Source organism: Dermacentor variabilis, chromosome 1, assembly GCF_050947875.1.
Source record: "Dermacentor variabilis isolate Ectoservices chromosome 1, ASM5094787v1, whole genome shotgun sequence".
Taxonomy (NCBI): domain Eukaryota; kingdom Metazoa; phylum Arthropoda; class Arachnida; order Ixodida; family Ixodidae; genus Dermacentor; species Dermacentor variabilis.
The window spans coordinates 156,829,157-156,842,134 of NC_134568.1; the positions used below are offsets into that span (position 1 = coordinate 156,829,157).

General features: G+C 47.8%; 2 protein-coding genes across 8 annotated transcripts in view; one reads left to right on the top strand and one right to left on the bottom strand.

Annotated features, from left to right (window-relative positions):
- Positions 1-12,978, bottom strand: part of stumps (DBB domain-containing protein stumps) — a 120,761-nt gene that overhangs the window by 66,072 nt on the left and 41,711 nt on the right. The window contains exon 1 of one of the 3 annotated variants that reach the window (XM_075698176.1): positions 3,849-4,007. The exons of the other annotated variants lie outside the window; for them this stretch is intronic. Within the exon in view, the coding sequence (XP_075554291.1) occupies positions 3,849-3,918 (70 nt within the window). The 5' untranslated portion in view covers positions 3,919-4,007. Of the gene's footprint in view, positions 1-3,848; positions 4,008-12,978 lie in introns of those variants that run through there. 3 annotated transcript variants of the gene reach the window in all.
- The window catches only part of LOC142587325 (uncharacterized), a 231,116-nt gene continuing 222,248 nt past the window's right edge, over positions 4,111-12,978 (top strand). For 2 of the 5 annotated variants that reach the window (XR_012829472.1, XR_012829474.1), the window contains exon 1: positions 4,132-4,473. Coding sequence is in view for 1 of the 5 variants with exons in the window: in XM_075698241.1 (XP_075554356.1) it covers positions 4,441-4,473 (33 nt within the window). In the remaining 4 variants the exon portion in view is untranslated. Of the gene's footprint in view, positions 4,474-12,978 lie in introns of all 5 variants that reach the window. The other 3 variants (XR_012829469.1, XM_075698241.1, XR_012829476.1) reach the window with 2 other exon arrangements.

Sequence of the window (12,978 nt, forward strand, 5' to 3'; positions counted from 1 at the left end):
GAGTACAAGTTGTATAGGAAGGTCGAAGAGGTAATGAAGTGGTGGGAATTCACCAATGACTGAAGCAAGGATGTCCTCTGTCTCCATTGTTGTCCACTCTTTATGTTAAGGGCATAGAAAGACAACTGGAAAACAGCGAATTAGGGTTTGATTTATCCTACATGCGTAATGGAGAAATGGTGCAACAGAAGCGCCATGGACTGATGTATGCGGACGACATAGTGCTACTAGCGGACTATAAAAGAGATTTACAGATACTTGCGAATATCTGTGGCAACGCAACGACAAACATAGGCCTCAAATTTAGCACAGAGAAATCGGGAATTATGATGTTCAATGAAGAGACGAGTAATTACGTGGTGTCAATTCAATAGCAAGTCATACCCACAGTCAAGCAATAGAAGTGCCTCGGCGTACGCATAAACGAAGGAAACACTCACTGATGCACCCACCAAGGGAATATGAAAATAAAGGGAAGCGGAATGCTGCAATTATGAAACACAAAGCGCTGTGGGGCCACAATAAGTATGAGGTGGTGGGTGGAATCTGGAAACGAGTAATGGTACCAGCGCTAACGTTCGCAAATGTCATTATATGCTTAAAATCGATTATCTTGTCGGGGTTGGAAGCTAACCAAAGATCGGTACGCCAGTTGGCTTTGGGAGCCCACTGTAAACGCACAAATGAGGCGGTGCAGGGTGACATGGGTTGGGCCTCTTTTGAAGTCAGAGAAGCACAAAACAAAGTTGGTTTTGAAGAAAGACTCAGGAACATGGATGAAAATAAATGGGCCGCTAAAGTGCACAACTATCTGTAACTAAAAAGTGTGGACATAGAATGTAGGAAGAAGTAAAGAAAGTTGGTAACCAAGTACAGGATAATTGAAACTGTATATAGACAACCAGGAGTCATCAGAAAGAAAGTGAGAGAGACAGAGACGGTTAATTGAATGCAAATAATGGAAACAAAAAGGACCACGGAGATTTACAAGAATGAGAAGAAATAAATGAATAAGGAAAATTTGTACGATAACACAAAGGGCAGTGCCTTGCTATTTGAGGCTCGAGCCGGTCGCCTAAGGACAAAAACACCCCGGAGCAAATATCCAGAACTAGATGAGGCATGCGTATGCTGCATAAAAAAAATCCGGATACCACTCGAAGCACATCCTGGTGGAACGGGAAGGGATTCACCCAACCACAGGTAACGTACACCTTCCAGAAGCGCCTGGGTTTAAAGTGGACGGAAGCGTCAACCGGTTAGCAGTCGAGATAAGCAAGAGACGTTTAGAGTATTGGTGGGAAAAAAGCAGGGAAGCAGGGAAGAGACGACCGGATCTCTTACAGCCATAGCTAGCGGTACAGGGTAGATTTTGTAGTGAAAAAGAAAAGGCTAAGGAGATGTATACAAAAAGGCTAGATAAAAAACGTGTATAGCATACCTGATTAAATCAAGCAGGCTAGGTGACTATTTGTCACCGCCCCCGTTTCAAAGGGGATGCCATTAAATCACGATAATCATAATCATCATCACCATCATCATGTGAACAATCTGCCGCGCCAGATGGCCGCGCTGCGCGATCATGGAAATATTTCGCGAGGTAAGGCGCCTCTTCCAGACTTATTTCAGCATGTCTGTAGAGTGCACATGCAACGGGAACTTTTGGCAAAATAATTTAATGTGCGATGCGTTTGTATTTAAATTATACACGGCCACCGCTTTATTATTGAACTCGCCCCCCTCTCACCTAGTAGCCTTCCTTGGACAAACTGTTTCGTTCGGCTGTCTCTATTTGCACTTTGTCTAGTTAGTTGGACAAGTCAGTTATATTTGGTTAGATATTTTAGCGTGTTAGTTGTAGTTGATTAGTTAGTAAATTAATTATATTTGCTTAGTTATCAGTAGGTTAGATTTGTTGGTTACATTATTTATTTAGTTAGTTTAGTTGGTGTATTACTTAGTTATTATTATTTAATTAGTTTATTGGTTGGGTTGGTTTTGTTATTGCAGTTTGTTACGTTACTTATGTGCTAGTTTAGCTAGTTTATGTAGTTGTTAGTTTAGTTAATTACTAGTTTGATAATTACTTTAGTATTTGCCTATTCGTTTGGTTGGTTAATCAGTTGGTTATCTTTATTACTTTAGTAATTACTCGGTAATGAGTAACCAGTTGGTAATTAGTTTAGTAATTAGTCTAAATTCAGGTGGTTATCTTTGTCAGTTTAGTAATTACCTATTTGTTTGCTTAGTCATATAATCAGTTAGTTAGCTTTGCTATTTTAATACGCAGGCCTTGTTACGCACAATTACATAAAAGTGCCACTTCATCTTGCTCTGTAGTCGGTTTCTGACGATGCAGTAGTCCAAGTGCACATTTTGAATTACGAATTAAGCCACTGTTGCGAACGCAGTTTAAATCTGGAAATGAAACAAGGCGCTGCAGCTGTCTCGGAATTGTTCGCGCTTGAGCTTCTGGACACTGTACAGAAACACGGCAGCAATGCGCAGCTCGTCAATATTCACACGCCGGCGGTCGGCCCTTGCGCAATAGCGAGCGTATGCAGGTGGCGTTCGTTCGGCGGGCGCTCCAGTCCGCCTTCGACGTTCGCCTGCAGCGCCGCGGTGCGTCAACGGCGGGCGCTGCGGGAAGCTCTCCAGTAGCATTATGCGGAATAAAGTTTCACGACCAGATGAAAAGTATTGGAGGACCCTGCCCTGCATCCACCCACGACACAAGAACGATGCAAAAGCCTCAACTTGCCCGCTATTAAAAATGCGCAGGCAGTACTAAGCACATGCATTTCACACACTAAGAACATTCTCGAACGCTCGGACCACGAAATAGAAAAATTCACGTGTACTTTATGCGCTCAGGTTCCTCTACCGTGCCTGTACGCAGGACTTCTTCTCCGACAGCACAGAAGCGATATACGTGCAGGTAGACGTTTCGTTTTTACCAGTACTACATGTTTCGTTGTAACTTGTCAGCACTGTTTATGGACCACTGTTACTACGAATAAACCGCCGCGGCAGCCCAGTAGCCATGGCATTGCACTGCTGAACTCGAGGGTTCGATAACGGCCGCTGGAATGGAATGCAAAAACGCTCATGTACCGTGCACTGGGTGCAGGTTAAAGAACCCCAGGTGGTCAGAATTAATCCGGAGCCCCTTAGACTAATAACTAGATGATGGCGTAGGCACGTGAAACCGCACAATTGCTTTCTTTCTTGTTACAAAAATGACATGACAGGCACCGAAAAAGGAAATAGAAAGAAAAACCGGCCCGGGGGAGGCGTTGACAAACAGCCGAACGTATACACAAGGTAAGAAGACTTCGAGGGCGAAATTTTGAATTGGACTAAGCGTAGCTATGGTAACATGATCAACGTCCAGTGTTGTTTCTTGCTCAGAGGCTGCATAATTAAGCGTAACCTGAAATAGTAGGCGTATTCGGAGTTCCAATGCACGGGCTTGTTTTGACAGACGCAAGCAGTGTGCGAAGTTCTCGAGGCAATGTCACAATCACGAGCAATCTGGCGTCGCACCTTACGCGCGTGTCACTGCGTTCCTGCCACGACACGGCAAGCATCGCGGACCGCGCGCATGTGGCCCGCAGCGTTTGCCGCCGTCTTCACCGCACCTCCCTTTGATGCCAGCTACCCCTTAGTTAAACCCCGGAACGGGAAAGCCAAGCAGCACCTGAAGCGCACACGCTGTGACGTCGCGTACAAAGGCAAACAAATCTATGGTGATGTGCGTGCACGACAGACAGCGGCCATTGCGAAAGTTGAGGGCGCGCGTCGAAATCTGCACATGCTCGAGGGGGTGGGGAGGGTGACCAGCGTACCGTGGGTCGGCGCATGGTGAGCTCCGCTTTCCGCCGAGTCTGCCGGGTGCGTCAGCGGCGTGGGTGCCATGTTGCGAGCCGACTCACTCGCCGATCATGCCTTCTCCACGTAATGGGCGACGCGGGGTGGCGAGTCGTGCGCACTCGGCCGTCTGTAGACTACGGGAGCCTCGCTAGCGGGCCTCGGGCCAACGTGCACGCGCGGTGGCGCTAGCTCAAAACCGCGGGCTGCGCGCTCCGGTCCCTCGAACGTATTTTTAGCTCCAGAGCCGCGCGAAGGAAGGGAACAAAAAAATAATAATAATAAGTGTGGGAAAGCGGGAGACGTAAACAAAGGTAGCACGTGCTGCGGCAACACCGAGGCGGGGACTTCGGGGAGGGACGCCAAGCGAGCAACTTGTAAGCAATTCCTGCGGATAGCTGGACTTGGCGGCTGACGAAGGCGACTTCGTCGGATGCGTAAGCGAAGTGCTTGGCGCCTTCTTCACTGTCAAGTTCAGGTCGGCTGCATTTGTGCGCTGTTGCCGAGGCATCTTGCAAAGTTCAGCAGTACAGTGTCGTCTCTCCGTCCGAGGTGCAATACATCATAAGAATGACACCAGTGGACACGTTCACCCGGATACAAGTGAGTGAGTGACAGCTGTTTACGCTCAAGACGAGCTTTGCAGACGTCAGCCTTGTCTCTGCGCCCGCGCATTGACCCCCTCCGTTTTGTAATACGGAAACTAGAGGCAGAACATGCTGAGTTTAAAGAGAGCTCACGAAGCTTTTATGCGCTGAGTGAAATACTTAAACCTTAAAATTGTGGTGTTTACCGTCCAAAAACTGCTCAGTCGGTGATGGCCGAGGGACGCCGTAGTGGAGGGATCTGGATTAATTTTTCGCCACCTAGAGTTCTTTAACGCGAACCCAAAGCACGGTACACGAACGTTTTTGCATTCCGCCTTCATTAGAATGCGGGCGGAAATCGGACTCGCAACCTTGTGGCCTGCAGCGCAATCGCATAGCCATGCACTGAGCCACAGAAGCGGGTGATCCTTAACCTAAAAACTAACACCGAAAGAAGTGCTGACATAATATTTCGAAATTGAAATTTACCTGCACACGCGGACACGCTCGGCCAAGTATTACTAGCGAGCAATGTTTAGAACATGCGGCCTGATGGCTTCGAACCACACGACAACATAGACACCAAGGTGCTTTTGTTTACGTTCAGCGAATGCGCGCTCAAGCACGGGACGCAGAATAGCTGGCGTGAGCCCCTTCTTCTCCATCCCGTAATACCGGAACAATAAATTTGCTCCCTCATCCCACAGGCCTAAATGTAAGCCTTTATGCTGGATCTGCCATGTCACTTTGAACGTGGATTTCTTCATACAATTTCGATTCTTTAGGGCTAAGTGTAGCCTAGAGGAATTCGAAATCCCACAGGTAACGCCAGAAGAAGTAAAGAAAGCCTTAGGAGCTATGCAAAGGGGGAAGGCAGCCGGGGAGGATCAGGTAACAACAGATTTGTTGAAGGATGGTGGTCAGATTGTTCTAGAGAAACTGGCCACCCTGTATACGCAATGCCTCATAACCTCGAGCGTACCGGAATCTTGGAAGAACGCTAACATAATCCTAATCCATAAGAAAGGGGACGCCAAAGACTTGAAAAATTATAGACCGATCAGCTTACTGTCCGTTGCCTACAAAGTATTTACTAAGGTAATCGCAAATAGAATCAGGAACACCTTAGACTTCTGTCAACCAAAGGACCAGGCAGGATTCCGTAAAGGCTACTCAACAATAGACCATATTCACACTATCAATCAAGTGATAGAGAAATGTGCAGAATATAACCAACCCTTATATATAGCTTTCATTGATTACGAGAAAGCGTTTGATTCAGTCGAAACCTCAGCAGTCATGGAGGCATTACGGAATCAGGGTGTAGATGAGCCATATGTAAAGATACTGGAAGATATCTATAGCGGCTCCACAGCCACCGTAGTCCTCCACAAAGAAAGCAACAAAATCCCTATAAAGAAAGGCGTCAGACAGGGAGATACGATATCTCCAATGCTATTCACAGCATGTTTACAGGAGGTATTCAGAGGCCTGGAGTGGGAAGAATTGGGGATAAAAGTTGATGGAGAATACCTTAGCAACTTGCGATTCGCTGATGATATTGCCTTGCTTAGTAACTCAGGAGACCAATTGCAATGCATGCTCACTGACCTGGAGAGGCAAAGCAGAAGGGTGGGTCTGAAAATTAATCTGCAGAAAACTAAAGTAATGTTTAACAGGCTCGGAAGAGAACAGCAGTTTACGATAGGTAGCGAAGCACTGGAAGTGGTAAGGGAATACATCTACTTAGGGCAGGTAGTGACCACGGATCCGGATCATGAGACTGAAATAACCAGAAGAATAAGAATGGGCTGGGGTGCGTTTGGGAGGCATTCTCAAATCATGAACAGCAGGTTGCCACTATCCCTCAAAAGGAAAGTGTATAACAGCTGTGTGTTACCAGTACTCACATATGGGGCAGAAACCTGGAGACTTACGAAAAGGGTTCTGCTGAAATTGAGGACGACGCAACGAGCTATGGAAAGAAGAATGATGGGTGTGACGTTAAGGGATAAGAAAAGAGCAGATTGGGTGAGGCAACAAACGCGGGTAAACGACATCTTAGTTGAAATCAAGAAAAAGAAATGGGCATGGGCCGGACATGTAATGAGGAGGGAAGATAACCGATGGTCACTAAGGGTTACGGACTGGATTCCAAGGGAAGGGATGCGTAGCAGGGGGCGGCAGAAAGTTAGGTGGGCGGATGACATTAAGACGTTTGCAGGGACAACATGGCCACAATTAGTACATGACCGGGGTAGTTGGAGAAGTATGGGAGAGGCCTTTGCCCTGCAGTGGGCGTAACTAGGCTGATGATGATGATGATGATGTAGAATTTCTGAGAAAGAACTTCAGTGAAGCGGAAGGGATGTGTGTGTGTATGTATTTTCGGGGTGGGGGAAAGGAGGGTGGGGTGGAGAACTGCTTTGGAGATACAAGCCATGGCTTTGCGAACATAAGCGCCTTTGTAGGTCTATTCGATTCAACCAAGTTTCTCTAGAGTCACTATAGAAAAACAAGTTTCAGAGTACCGCATTCCTTTTCTCGGCGCTGCCTGCCCTCCCAATGGCTCGCGCCAAGCACATGGCTTGTCACCGGCATAGCAAGCGCCGGTCCGTAGACGCTGCAGTACATGCTGTGGGGACGCGAATGCCGTGTTCTTTGTTTGTTGGCGAGCTTACTCGACCATTGGATGCAACTCCCATTGTTTAGGCCTCCCTGTCTTCATGCCCGGCGGCTGCAGCCACCTGACTGAAACCAGAAAAAACAATCTTTTTTCTTTCTATTTTTGCATCGCGGCAGGGAAAGGTTACCGGACACGGCGCGCCTTACTTGTGGCTCCATTGAATTCGGCAAACGAACTTCGTCCCCAACTCGAAGCACCCACACGCGAGAGAGGCAAACTTTTTGTTGCCGTTTGCTGCTTCCTTGGCTAGGTCTAGCCTGAGCTGTTTAGGTGATGTTTGCGCAACGCACTCTTAATAGGCTGTGGGCAAAGTTGCCGTGGGGCGCGCGCTCGGTAAGGCGCGCTTGGATTCGCAACTACTTGAGAATGCCGTCGAGCGTCGTCTTCATGCGTGCTAAGGAATCTCAAGAAAAGGGCTACATGGCAGCGGTGTCGAAGCTGTGAAAAGTGCTAGACGCAGCAATAGGCTAATTGAAGTGACTGTACGGTTTAAAACCAATCACGTTAACTAAGTGACCCTGCGCCAAAGCACTTAAAGAAAGTGACGTGTGGTATAGTTCTTTGTGATCTAGTCGACACTGGCAGACAATGACCTAAACTAAGTGGAGAATAACCGTTAGTTTATTTCCTCTGACATACACGGCACTCAACCGCCTCCCCCGCGCCTCCAATCTCAAAATTGTCGTAAAGCTTACAAAACTTGGCTCATTCTACAATTTGACATGTTGCATCAAGTTTTACAAAAAAAAAACATTCTGTTCGTGAATGTGTTTTAAAGATGTTACAAAATGAGGCGACGCAGGATTGCACAAAAAATCATTTGTGATGCTCAAAATGTCATATACCAGAAAGGCACTTGCTCCCAGCAAGTTTCTTCAGGTCCCTGAATCAGGAAACATCGCCAACAGCAAAAGCGCTGAAAAAAAGCTCACTGTGATCTAAAAACAATATGTTGTCAATTTGTGCTGTTCCAAGTTTACTGCTGCTTGTGTGGAGCGTCGAAAGGTAAATATGCTTTACTGAAGTGTGTGCGATGCAACAATCTAGGGGCTGAAGGTAAAGTGCACTGCAATCACTGGCTCCATTCCGCAACGCGAAATGTTGTGTTCGCAGGATATTTATACGCGTTGTAGAGTTCACAGCTTGGCAGGTATACTGTGATGCAGCGCACAGGCGTTATTCCATAATGTCAGTCCGCATTGCAACCGGACCGCCGCAGGGGCTGAGAATCAAACTAGCGACATCGTACTCGTTTAGTATATATAGTGAAACTTCGGCAACAAATTGGATTGGATTAAATTCGGTCATGGTGTTTAACGTTGCCTAAACCACGACTTGATCATGAGGCACGCCGTAGTAGGGGACTGCGGATTAATTTCGACCACCAGGGGACATTTCACATGCCCCCAATGCACGGGACAGGGGTGTTTTTTGCATTTCGCCGAAATCGAAATGCGGCTACCGCGGCCCGGATTAGAACCCACGACCTTGTGCTTAGAAGGGCGACAGCATAGCCGCTAAGCCACCGCGGCTAAGCCACCGCGGCGGGCGGCAACAAATTTATTACCAGTGCTCGATCATGGCTAGAGTTTTCAGATGTACATGCGGCAGTCATATCTTCACGCGGTTATAAGCCAATTTAGATGTAGTGGCAAATTAACGTTTTATATTCATTCGTTTTCACTAGCGCGTTGTTTGTCAAGCTCTTGATACATAGAACGTTGGACAAATAGTCACCAAGTTCGGACAGCGACTCGCTCGCTTACTTGTGCCATGGAGCAACTCAACATAGTCCTACTGATGGTTCACTTGGCGCGTTTGGAATCTTCGAAAACTGCGAGTCACCGGCACGGACGAAATTGCCAAAAGACAGTAAATATAGTGATTAGTGATTAGCCGTACTTGTTGGCACGATGACATAGTATTGCAAAGAACGAGCAAAAAAGAAGTGGCGATAAACCACAGAGGCGGCAGCGGCGCGGCTTGGAAGCCCTATGGAAGCCGCCGCTCCCCGTTGATAGTGGAAGGGGTACCTTTGCGCTACTCTGAAAACTTGGGTTTTCTACTGACTGGAGAAGCTTAGGAGTCACCAGATACTGACTAAGTTTCTCCACCGTTGAGCTCCATCACCACAAGCGGGATGACTCGTACTATAAAGAGACATCATATGCAATAAAGTGTGCTTCCTTCCTCCTGCACTTTCAGCAGATATTCCCGGTGCGCTGCACCTATAGGCCCTCGATTCCCCGAGGTACAGCGGCGCTTCCTTGCATCCACGTTCTCGATTGTGCGGAGTGCAAGCTGAGGTGCAGTAAGTGCAATGCACCAGTGAACTTCGCAGCGAGTCGGTGCAGGCCGGCGCATCACAACCTGCACCATCTGCGCATTTTCGTTTGTGGTGCCGTGCAACTTTTCTGAATCAAACAAACCTTTAATATGCATATTCATGTTTCCATTGTGGACACGTATCGTGCGTGTCAGCGGCCGTCGTTGCGGCGTTCTCGGAAACCGAAACTTGTCACACAACACGACGATGCAATTATTTGTTCGTCGTGCGCAGGAAGAGGGCAGATTTAATGCCGTGATTGCCTGGTCAATAGCTACTGATCGAAGTACAAAAAAAAAAAAAAGAACAAGAAGAAGATAAGTTTTTGTGCCAGTACTCCTTTAAAAGTGATGAAAAAACAAACAAAAGGGCTTCCGAAATACTGCTTGGAGGAAGCTTCCAACTTTGGACAAAATATAGCCATTCCCGAAGCACGGTTCGTTGAGAGTATGGGATACCTATATTTTATTTTTTTAATTCATAGTTCCCGAGGAAAATGCGCTCGTCGCATTTAGAGACATCATTACTTGGCGATCAACATATTAAGATGAAGTTGACCATATAAATGCTTTACAGATCAAGTAATGTATCCTTCAGTTTAACCCATGTTCCGAGCATTTGCAAGTGGCGGCTGAATGAAAGGGAGCCATGCCTGACCTGAACTAGCTACTTTGCTACGTTGACGCTAAAAAGACTGTACTAGAAATTCAATAGCGTTCGGTTACGACTACGATATATATTTCACCCAGAAAAACGGCTCCTTTGCCTTCACTGGGTTAATCAGAAGCTAGATTGCAAGATACAACTACCACATCCGTAAAGTTAACTTGATGCCTGCCACTAAGGGGAAATCGGTTTCGATAGTTGGACGATTCGCAGGTTTATTGACCGTCCTGATCGCATTGGGAATCTACTCCCGCAAGTTAGCGCCAGTTGACTAGCATTTAACTCGAAGCAAACGTCGCGCTAGAATACGATTCTCGAAACAAAAAAAAAAAAAAAAACTAAAAGCGAGGGCATTAGCCACCTTTCCGTCGATGTGATCGGTACGCGCCCCCATAGATCTCCGAAGGCGCGCGTGCAAATCCCTCTTTCCGCGCGCTATAAAAATACTAACGGCCAGGCACCCACCCACCCACCCGCAGAAAAACAAGCGCCCGCAAACAGGCACTCCCGACTACGTTGTAGCCTTGCACACACGCCCCGGCACCGAAGGAAACGCATCGTTTCTCTTTTTCCTGCGCACGCGACCAGCCAAAGGAAACGAGAGAGAGTGATGGCCGGGGGTGTCGCGGGGCGCGATCGACTCGGCCGATCTGCTCCGCCTGCAGATGAGCGTCGCGGCGGAAACCCGGGGCGTTTCCCCCGCCTCGAGTTGTTGGCCCAGCCAGCAATGCACTTATCAGACGCCCACGTCACATCGACGCAGGCAAGACGAGGGCCAGGTCAAAACACGAACTGTACCGGGCTGTCTTTCTTTAAATTTTTTTATTACTACTGTCATTATTTGTATCGCCGTCACGCGCGCACGAGCGAGCGGTCGTGCAAAACAAAACGCAGGATCGACAATCGACCACGTGGTCAACCACATATTGCGCAGCGGGGCTGCTTTTGGGCAACGATCTGCTCCCGAACCCTGCCACATGTATCATCCCGTTGGCTCGCGCTTTTACGCAACTGCACAGTTGCACCGATGCCTTCCACGCCTGTGCCCCTTGCCCAGACAGGCGCCCAGACAGGCGTTTAAAGCGTTGCTGCCATCCAGTTGGACCAGTCCATACAGCTCGCTCCCGTTCAGCAGCCAGCGTAACATTTAGTGAACGCAACGTGGACACGCTTTTTGCGTTCAGTGTCACATTACTACGTCGACGACAGTGCTAGAGAAGGAAGGCGGAAAACATCGCGAATAAGCGAAGATTAAAGTAGAAAAAAAAACGACAACACAACGCGCTGTGTCGCAGTTTTTTTCTGCCTGTCCTTGTCTGCTTGTGCTGACTTCCACGTTAGAAATTAATATCAACCAACTCTCCCACATCGCTACAAAGAAACAAAATTGTTACAAGAAACACATAAAAAATAAAGAAAGCTCAACGTCATCGCTCGTGATAAAGCAAGGTAACGGCCAGCGGAATGTTGTGCCCGCAAACAGAATTATGCGTATAAGGACAGTTCAAACATTAAGATACGAGAACATGACGTGCCTTCTGAATTTTTTTAAATATATAATAATGCTTCAAAAGAAAACACTTTTATCACGCTGTCTCCCCTCCCCCTCTTCCATTTCGACCTCACCCCGGCGTCTTATTAATCAAATAACCGAAGAACTTCCGCTTACAAATAACCGAAAAACTTCCACTTACAAATAAAAATGCAGGTATTTTCTTACATATGAACACAGTCAGACGGCTACGCATGAGGCAAACCTGTTTTACGATAGTGACATTCCCGATTTATGTTTACTTGTGGTCTGCGAACGTGATCTCGCGTTGCATTCGCGACCTGAATCAACACATTTAAGCATGCATCGTTCCTGGGCCGGCACTCACAAAACGCTCTTGCAACAGCATTGTCCGTAAGAGCAAATGCTTGCCAATCTTGATGCCTGGTATATGACAGCTAGTCGACTTCCGGTAATTCGACCTCGCTTAATTTGAAAGCAATGAAAGGTCCCGGCGAGAAGCTATACATTGCTATGAAAGGAAAACTCGTTTAGTGCCGAACTCAAAAGCGCGCTGCTTAGGTTGATTCGATCCCCACCAACCCGCAATGGCACCCCTCAGGCGTGCAGCGTTCACTACAAGCTTGAAAACGCAAGAAATTCAGCAGACGATGCTACTGAATCCATAGGCTGTTAGATACGGGACCGTTTCCTGAGCCTACTTCGAGTTCACCAGACCACATCGAATCGCGCCACAGCTAATTAAGAAGCGCAGAAGCACAGATACCACATTCCAGAGGCGCCGCACGTGCAAACAACTTGGCGGCCCCCACCTCGTGTGCCGCAGGTGGAGCTATTCACTGCTTTACTCTTCCCGAAAGTGAAGCGAGAGCCTGGCACTGTTCCAGGTAACTTGGGTCCAAGAGGCAAGACGGGTGTAATGCACTGTGAAACACTGGCAGCGTCGCCCCACCCGCCTATTGTGACGGCGCATTGCAAGTCAGCAAGGCAAGACCGCAAGGAGAAGTAAGCCCTCGGACAATTGGGGACCACGCAGCGACTCTCTTCGCCGGGTGTGACACAATCGCACGGGCGCCTACCATTGGCCGAAAATGACGACACCTGAGCGGGCTCGCCGATTGGCCGAAAATGGCGTCACCTGAGCGGGCTCGCCCATTGGCCGAACGTGACGTGTCTTCGAGACACCGAAGGGCTTAAAAAGACACAGACCGGGAGCAGCAAGAGAGCATTCCTAGAGCATTCCTTGATTCATCTCTTTCGAGCTTCTTGCCGCGGGCCGCAGCGTCCGAGTTGCTGCCGGCCAGTAATGACTTTAAGACTGTTAATTGAC